Source organism: Dendropsophus ebraccatus, chromosome 8 (genome assembly GCF_027789765.1).
Source record: "Dendropsophus ebraccatus isolate aDenEbr1 chromosome 8, aDenEbr1.pat, whole genome shotgun sequence".
NCBI lineage: Eukaryota > Metazoa > Chordata > Amphibia > Anura > Hylidae > Dendropsophus > Dendropsophus ebraccatus.
In genome coordinates, this window is record NC_091461.1 from 271,371 (window position 1) to 281,000 (window position 9,630).

Consider the following 9,630-nt stretch of genomic DNA (forward strand, 5'->3'; position numbering starts at 1 on the left):
TGCTGGAAGAGTCCATTGTGTGGGGGGAGATCTGTGCTGGAAGAGTCCATTGTGTGGGGGGAGATCTGTGCTGGAAGAGTCCATTGTGTGGGGGGAGATCTGTGCTGGAAGAGTCCATTGTGTGGGGGGAGATCTGTGCTGGTCTCTCCCTGGATGCTGGATGACTGTATATGAGCAGCAGTGTAATATGGAGATATCCTGTGTAATATAGAGGAGGAGGAGGAGACATAAGTAGTGCAGCTGTAACCTCTGTCCTCAGTGTGGGGTTTTTCTTCAGTGTGCTATGGCTGCAGCTGTGTGTGTGTGTGTGTGTGCTATGGATGCAGCTGTGTGTGTGTGTGTGTGTGCTATGGATGCAGCTGTGTGTGTGTGTGTGTGTGCTATGGATGCAGCTGTGTGTGTGTGTGTGTATTTAGTTAGAAACATAGAAGATTGTGAGCTCCATCTAGTCTAGTTGTGAGTAGTTCAGGACATGGAGGCTGGAGACTGGCTGCACCCACTGCATACACAGGAGAAGCTGCTGTATATACAGTATTCCTTTATTCCCTCAGAAGTCGCCCCAGGATCATGTAGGACATTAGGGAGAAGCTGCTGAGCCCAATCTCCTGTACCCCAGTGCAATAATAACTGCCCTGGTATAGGACTGGCCATTTATGAAGGAGCAGGAAACGTAGTCGGTCCTGAAAAAATCCAGGAGTCGGAGTCGGAGCTGCGGCTTACCGACTCCACAGCCCTGGTTATAAGCATGGTCATAGAGCAATTTTAAGGAACAATTTTTAAAAAAAAAAAAAGTTTTAATTTTTTAAAGGCATCCAAATAAAAGTTACACAAGTTACATATCATTGTAATCGTACCGTCTTGAGGAACATGTCTAACAAGTCGGTTTTACCCCACGGCGAACAGAGTAAACCCCCCCCCAAAAAAAAAAAAAAAAAAAAAAAAATTTTAAATTGCATTTTATTTTCAATTTCACCACACACATAATTTTTTTCTGGTTTGGCAGCATACTGTACTTTATGCAAAAATTTAGCATGTCATTGCAAAGTATAATTAGTGGCGCAAAAAATAGGGGCTCATGTGGGTCTCTAGGTGAAAAAATGCAACTGCTATGGCCTTTTAAGCACAAAGAGGAAAAAAAGTACAAAAATGGAAATAGGCCTGGTCCTTGAAGGACAACTCCAGTGCTGATAAAAAAATTAAAAAAAAATCAGTTCTAAACATAATTTTCCCACTTACTATCCCTCCGGAGTCTGTCTCTGTTAGAATTTCCCGCTGTTTTCAGGTCCCTGAAGCTCCAGTTGGTGTCTTCATTTTTTTTCTTCGCTTCCTGGTTTGGGGTTTCCCATGATGCACTTTGTCTCCTGTGATGTCTAACTGACTCTGTAAAACTGTTAGATGGCTTACAGCTTGCTCAGCCAATCAGAGCTGAGCAACTTAAGCCATCTGAGAGGCTGGCCTAACAGGGTTTAGACCCGCCTCCCTCTTGATGATGTCATTGTCACAAAATGGCTGCCACAGAAAAGCCTGGGGTCAACAGTCATTAGGTAAGAAGGAGTTTACTTCACTTCCTGGTTGGGGATTAAGGGGGGCAGATAGGTGATTGAAGCATATTATAGTTATATAACTTTGTAATGTGTTTCAATTACTGGGAAAAAGATTTTCAACGGAGTATCCCATTAAGGGGTTAAAACAAAAAGAGGATGCCTGTTTCCTTATTTGGACGTTGTGTGAACAAAGCCAAAGAATGACACCTAAGGTCTGATGAATTCTTGTAGAAGGATCAGGCAGAGCGACACTGGCCACACGCCAAGAGAGAATCCTTCCAGTCTCATGTTGTCTGGGGCTCATTGCTTCTCTCGTGACTTTCTAGGTGTTCCTTTAGTTTGCTTTTATACGGGAAATGTTTACCACATTTGGGGCAGGAGAGCTGCCGCCTCACTGTGTGGATCCTCTGATGTACGTTAAAGTTTGACTTGGTCGTGAATCCTTTCCCACACTCTTCACAGGTATAAGGTTTCTGCACAGTGTGGACTCTCCGGTGCCTGACAAGGTTGTTCTTCTGCTTAAATCTATTACCACATTCAGAACAAGCAAAAGGTTTTTCGCTGGTGTGTATCTTCCTGTGGTTTATAAGACCTGACCCTGTGCTGAAACACTTTCCACATTCCACACAAGCAAAGGGCTTCTCTCCTGTGTGCAATCTCTGATGCTTCACCAGTTCACCTTGTTTCAGGAAACACTTCCCACAGTCTGAACACACAGATGGTTTCATATCTATGTGCGTCCGTTCATGCCGTAGGAGCAGAGCCTTATGGGTGAAACGCTTCCCGCAAAGGCTGCAAGAGAAGGGTCTGTCTAGTGTGTGGAATTTCTGATGTCGGATAAATTTGTGCTCGTCCACAAAGCAGCGACCACATTTAGAGCAGGTGAACGTCCCTTCTCCTTGGTGAATTCGCTGGTGGCTGACAAGGTTGTCTTTCCGGGCATATGATTTTCCGCAAAAGGTGCAACAGAACTGTTTCGATCCTGTGTGGACTCTCATGTGTTCTGCCAGATTGGACTTATTGGAAAAACATTTCCCACATTCTGGACAAGGGAATGGCTTCTCCCCTGTGTGAATTCTCTCGTGGATGATAAGATGAGAATTGCTGGTAAACATCTTGTCACACTCCAAGCAGTATAAACTTCTGCTAATTTTGTGTGTTCGTATGTGGGCCGATAGATCAGTTTTATTACAAAAGTCGGCCCCACACTCTGTACAGGTCATTTTCTTTCCTTTGTGTGTCTCCCGATGTCTCACGAGGTTACCGTGGTTATTAAAAGCCCTCTTACATACAGGGCAGGTATATGTGGTCCTTAATGTCTCGTGGGACGGAGACGCAGAGGTCACTTCTGGGGGCTTATTCTTCTCATCGATTACATCAAGTCCTTCAATATACTCCCCGGTAATTGTAAAAGAATTAATACTGTTGTCTGTAAATTTCCCTTCATCACAGAAGTTCATTGGCTCTTTAATATGATCTACGTGTCTATGGATAAGCACATCTGCAAGGTCTTTATCCTCGGAGGATGCTGGTTCCTCCTTGAGTCCACTAGGAGGGTACTGTAATGTATGATCTGCAGATGTCTTACTACCTAATCCCTCCTTTCTCCCTGTAGAGCGATAGTGTGTGGGATCTATCAGTATCCACATGTTGGGGTCTATGACATTTCCTCTACACGAGGATGGTTCCTCCTTAACCCCAGTAACTGGGTGTGTATGATCTGTGCTTGTCCAGGCATTGGGGTCCGCCAGGTGTCCTCCATCATATGAGAAGGATTCTTTCTTTATATAAGGGACGGAATGCTGTCTAGTATCTGTTGTCTTCTGACTGTTTTGGTCTGCAAGGTTTTTTCCTTCATAAAAAGCGGATTCTTCCTTAATGTTAGAGGACAGATCTAGTTTTGTATGATGTGAGAGAGTACAAAGGTTTTCTCCATCCTGTAAAGCAGGTTCTTCTTTAATACGTGGAGACAGATATTGTATACAATCTGGGGACGTATACATTCTGGGTTCGGTATCATAGGAGACTAGTTCTTCCTTAACACCTGATGGATACTGCTGGGTATGATCCTTGGCTGCATGGCTTCCTCCATCTTGTAAGACTGATCCTCTAGCAACGTCCTTACATGAGCTCTTCTGCTCCCGATCTGGGTTTCCATGACAGTCAATTTCTGATGGTCTTTTTTCTTCTACTGACTCCAGTCTCTTATGTTCTATCTGATTACTATATACAATAATATTCAGGCCTTTTTCTTGTTCTTTTGATGCTGACTCTTCCATCAAATACTTGCTCATTTTTGTTTTCTCAACCAAACTTCAGTCTAACGGGCCTCCTAGGATTTTTATGGCGTCTTCCAGATGAGTGATAACCTTTCATAGACCTGTCAGAAAGAAATAGAAGGTAAGTACTTGGCAAGGTTACTCTCTTCATTCACCTACATCTAAATTCCAATGTGTACATCTTGTTGGCTTATACTACAGAAGAAGCTTCATTGTGTGACACAACTTTATTAACAGTCTGTGACTGACCTCCAGAGACAAAACATTATTATTTCCGTGATTTATCAGAGGGTTAGAAAGTTCCGTTAGTTTGTTGCTAGCGTCCTGAGGAGATTCTGCTCTCATTGCTTATTGAGCATATTGGTGCTTCTTCTCTATCGCTGAGAGTACTCTGAACACACAGACTTACTCTGTAGTCTATGAGCTTCTCTGTGGACTCAATGGAGCAGATAGGAATTTCCTTCCTTATGTTCTGATGCTTTTCCTTCAGTGTCAGCCAAGTGCAAATGAAATCCACAATTTCGGAGCAGCACGCTGTTTCCCGATTCGGTGGACCTCTGACCAATGTATTGGATTCCTGCTCATAGCGATCAGCCGTGTTCCCTTCTTATACAGAATGGGTTGTAATGCAGAGATCTTTGGCTTTCATTGTAGCACTCTGATGGGCGGACGCCTTTCCAACATGTTTGTACAATTTCTCCTCAATATTCACACGCCAGCCCAATCTCAACATCCATTTTGCATTCTCGCTTCCGCTACTCCTATGACTTGATTTCTTCCCTGTCCCAGAAAAGACGTCCCTTTAAGCAAACAACTATGACCTTGACCTTCATTTCAAACACCTTAAAGGCCCTATTCCACCAACAGATCTGACGACAGATTATCTGCCAAAGGATTGAAGCCAAACCCAGGAACAGACTATAAACAGAGAACAGGTCACAAAGGAAAGACTGGATTTCTCTTTTCAAATGCATTCCTGGGTTTAGCTTCAAAACTTTGGCAGATAATCTGTCGTCAGATCTGTTGGTGGAATAGGGCCTTAAGGCTTTACATGTTCAAGCTTTACAATGATAGATCCCGGCCCTCATCAATAGATGCTTGAATGGTTTAAAAACACGTCCTGTGTCTGTTCCACTGGATAAGTGAATTTTACAATAAACCATTCAAGCATCTATCGGTGAGTGCCGGGACCTACCCTCTGTTCTGCTATTGGGACTTGTTCCTTTCACCAGCACCACCATTCCACCCGGAGCGCCGTCTGTCTTTCCAAGCTTTACAATGAGACATTGGTTGACAGATACTGCCATGTACTTGCACTGGAACAATTGAGTTTAATGGCTCAAACACATTGGTCTACTCGTGACTACGCTCAGTCCATATACTTATACTTTTGTTCTACTTTTGCATAGTAGACCATGGGGGACATTTATGAAGTGCTGAAAGTTGCATTTTTGGATCAATTATCTAGCAAGCTAGAAAATACCTGGTTCCCCAGTGGTAATTAAAACGTAACTTTTATTTGAGTATTAAGTTAAAATCTTTGTTTTCACCCAATGTGTATGTGTAATTGTTAAAACACTTGTAGTAAGACAGCAGGGGTACTCTCAGGTGAGAGTTAGAGGTCACGACTCCGTCAGAGGGCAGTGGTGTTATCACTTACCTAGTATACTGGTCATACAAGGGAGTCCAACCGGATAAGCTCCTGTAATGTGGCCCCAGTAGAATCAACACTCGTGCCTCCAGGGGGGTGCGAACCGCATACCCCCAGGGACGGTACGGTGAGAAGTCTAATAGAGCTTTGGAAAGGATATCCGAGTCTGCTGCTGTACTTAAAAAGACATCAGAAGGAGAGGGGGAGGGTTTGGTTGCCAGAGCATACGGCTGTTGCCGATGCATTGATGCTCGTGGTGTAGGCTAGCACTCAAGGCTGCAGTGCCAGTAAAATAGCCTGATGGGGTAGCAAGAATTAGGGCAAGCTAAAGTATATGTTCCGAGTTGCTCCCCGCACACAGCCCCCTCTCGCTGAGTCTACCACAAATGATCTAAAAATCCCATGCTCTCTCTGACATGTTTCGTTAGCGGCTGCTGACTTTTTCAAAGTGATAGTCTGGGGGGAGGATTAACCAACTAGGTTTTATATGATACTCCCGGGGCTGGGTATGTGAAAGTGACCTATCCGGGATGTGTCAATGCGTGATAGGTGAAGAGAAGAGAACAGACATCTCCACGTCACAGTCTGTTGGTAAACGGGGGACCTGCGGTGCGAGCCTTGGAATAATTCTATCCAGGCCTCGTTCTAAGGTCAGGTTCCCAAGCTTTTTTGAAAATCCTGCGCATGCAGGAAAACGTTGCCGTAGCGGCGTTAGTTGATGGTATTGCGCCTGCGTGAGAACATAGACTTAGAAGTACCTGAAGTTATGTATTGTGCACGTCAGAGGAGCCAGATGCAAATAAATCTATTGGCACATGCCTCTTTTGTGAATAAATTTCCTCTATGGCCGATAAGCCAGAGGGGCGGGGTGGGGGTGGGGGTGGAGAGGGGGCAGAACAGGTGGCACGGCCAAAGCTCCTGCTAAATTTAACATTTTTCCTTTGAAAAAAAGCTAAACAAACCTAAGTCAGCTCTGAGCTTCAGGACGTGTGCACACTGGCACTGCGCCTCTACATAAATCCAGGAGCATCGGTACTGCAGGGACTGAGACAAAAAAAAAACGGACTTAACAAATGTCCCCCTATGTTTCTAAAGTACCGCTAAAAAAGGATAACATTGGAGAAAGACTGATCAAATTCACTTACATTTTGTCCACTAAGTGCAATGGTAAAGTCAATGTGGCCACGGTGAGTACGCTGCAGTATATGTCAGCATACCTTTTAGTCAGGATCTGGACATTGTCAAACATGATAGAAGAAAACTCCAATGAGACGTACCTCCGCACCTGCCCGAACACGGCTTAATCAACTCGGGGGTTAGCTGGTTGGCTAAATCCTGCCACCGGACACATATAGACGGTGCTCAGCAAGCTCAGAAAAAGTCTCTGAATGTCATGCAATAGAGGTAAAGATGATGCGGCACACGTCCAGTACTTGCTAGTGGTTGTTTATTGTTCACATGCTCGTGGATACAAACAAGAAATAGGCTACGATCGCTCGCGCTCTCACCGCGCTTCCTCCTGGCCCATACGTCATCCACTACACCCACCCCCTCTATATATGTGAGTGCAGTTAAAGGGACAGTATAGTTATTTACAACAACTATATACAAACACCATAAATAGTGATGATATAAAAACAATGATAATGCAAACATTAGGATATAGTAGAAAAAGCTATTACACTAAACATTACATCATAAAGTGCCGTCATAGAGTCCATTCATAATATTGCTTGTAAATCTGTACGGTCATTAAGACCCAGCGGCCCCAAGGCTCCTGTGCGTAGGATGAATAAAGCCTGTTTATCTCCACCTGTTTTAGGATTATTAACCCGCAATAAACCCATAAATTTCATATGTGATACATCACCCTGATGTTTTTCTCGGAAGTGTTGAATCAATTTGGAACATCCCTTCCCCGTTCTGATTGAACGCAGATGTTCTGAAAAACGTTTAAATAAAGGTCTAATCGTTTTACCTATGTAAAAAAATTTACAGTTACAGGTGATAGTATACACAACATAGTGTTCTGCATGTTATAAAAATATCATGACCACCCAAACGGACCCATTGGGTATTATTCATGTAGCTACAATAACTGCAGCTACCACATTTGTGGTTACCTTTTGGGAGGTCACGATTAAGCCAAGTACTGGGATTACTGTCTACTGTTACACGTCCGTGAACTAATTCATCCCTAAGGTTAGTACATCTTATAAAAGCCACTATAGGACGTTCACCTGTAACACCTTCCAAGAGTTCATCATCACATAAAACATGCCAGTTCTTATTAATCGCTGTCTTAATGATGTTGGCATGTTTTATGTGATGATGAACTCTTGGAAGGTGTTACAGGTGAACGTCCTATAGTGGCTTTTATAAGATGTACTAACCTTAGGGATGAATTAGTTCACGGACGTGTAACAGTAGACAGTAATCCCAGTACTTGGCTTAATCGTGACCTCCCGAAAGGTAACCACAAATGTGGTAGCTGCCGTTATTGTAGCTACATGAATAATACCCAATGGGTCCGTTTGGGTGGTCATGATATTTTTATAACATGCAGAACACTCTATGTTGTGTATACTATCACCTGTAACTGTAAATTTTTTACATAGGTAAAACGATTAGACCTTTATTTAAACGTTTTTCAGAACATCTGCGTTCAATCAGAACGGGGAAGGGATGTTCCAAATTGATTCAACACTTCCGAGAAAAACATCAGGGTGATGTATCACATATGAAATTTATGGGTTTATTGTGGGTTAATAATCCTAAAACAGGTGGAGATAAACATGCTTTATTCATCCTACGCACAGGAGCCTTGGGCCGCTGGGTCTTAATGACCGTACAGATTTACAAGCAATATTATGAATGGACTCTATGACGGCACTTTATGATGTAATGTTTAGTGTAATTGCTTTTTCTACTATATCCTAATGTTTGCATTATCATTGTTTTTATATCATCACTATTTATGGTGTTTGTATATAGTTGTTGTAAATAACTATACTGTCCCTTTAACTGCACTCACATATATAGAGGGGGTGGGTGTAGTGGATGACGTATGGGCCAGGAGGAAGCGCGGTGAGAGCGCGAGCGATCGTAGCCTATTTCTTGTTTGTATCCACGAGCATGTGAACAATAAACAACCACTAGCAAGTACTGGACGTGTGCCGCATCATCTTTACCTCTATTGCATGACATGATAGAAGAAACCCTTCGGAATATGGGCAGCATCCAGTGTGCAGTGCTGGGCCCGTTCTATTCTATAGGCCAGAGCTCTTGAGTCAGGATTCCACAGTCCATGCATGAGACCAGAGACTACAAAAACCAATCTGACAGGCAGTTCTATTATATGTGTGATTGTGGGCGGCCCCCGGGTGACAAGCCATGGCTTTGCTGACTGTGCAGGGGGCCTTACACTGCAACCACCCAAATCCCTAATCCCTACTTCTTCACTATCCCACCACAACTTCTGAAATGGCAGAGCGTGTGCAAGGTGCCGACTGCGGAGATGATGAGGCTGTGGATGCATCTATGCTGAAGAGCCTGGAGCCTCACCTGATGATGTCACAAGCTGCTTGGTCTCCATCATGGCCTCAACTCCGAGGTCGCCATGTGCAGCAGCTGCGGCTGTGGTCAGGACTCACGATGGATGGAGACATCTGGTAACTGTGCTATGATTACAGCCAGGTCTGCATCCTTCTGGACGCAGAGAGAAACCTCAATATGACGGAAAACATTACCAGACCCCCGTAGCCGCTCCTCATCTTCATCCTGCAACATACAGAAGAGATAACATCTTATTAGGGTGGAAGAACATCCTCTCCTATATCCATACATCAGGGTGGTAGCACATCACCCCAGCCTCCTCTTTTCCCTTCTTCCCCCCTGGAAACAAATATAAAGGTTTCCATCATGTAACTCCTTTCCCTTCTTCCTCCTGTAACATATATAGAGGTTTCCATCATGTCCCCCTTTCCCTTCTTCCTCCTATAACATATATAAAGGTTTCCATCATGTCCTCCCTTTCCCTTCTTCCTCCTGTAACATATATAAAGGTTTCCATCATGTCCTCCCTTTCCCTTCTTCCTCCTGTAACATATATAAAGGTTTCCATCATGTCTCCCCTTTCCCTTCTTCCTCCTGTAAA

At 43.8% G+C, this 9,630-nt stretch overlaps 1 protein-coding gene across 1 annotated transcript; it reads right to left on the reverse strand.

Annotated features, from left to right (window-relative positions):
- Positions 1-940: 940 nt before the first annotated feature.
- On the reverse strand, positions 941-9,078 carry LOC138798924 (oocyte zinc finger protein XlCOF22-like). The gene is made up of 2 exons (XM_069979545.1): positions 9,039-9,078; positions 941-3,924 (listed from the first exon to the last, which is right to left on the reverse strand). The coding sequence occupies exon 2, from the start codon at positions 3,836-3,838 to the stop codon at positions 1,829-1,831; it is 2,010 nt and encodes a 669-aa protein (XP_069835646.1). The 5' UTR covers positions 3,839-3,924; positions 9,039-9,078; the 3' UTR covers positions 941-1,828.
- Between the last annotated feature and the right edge of the window lie 552 nt (positions 9,079-9,630).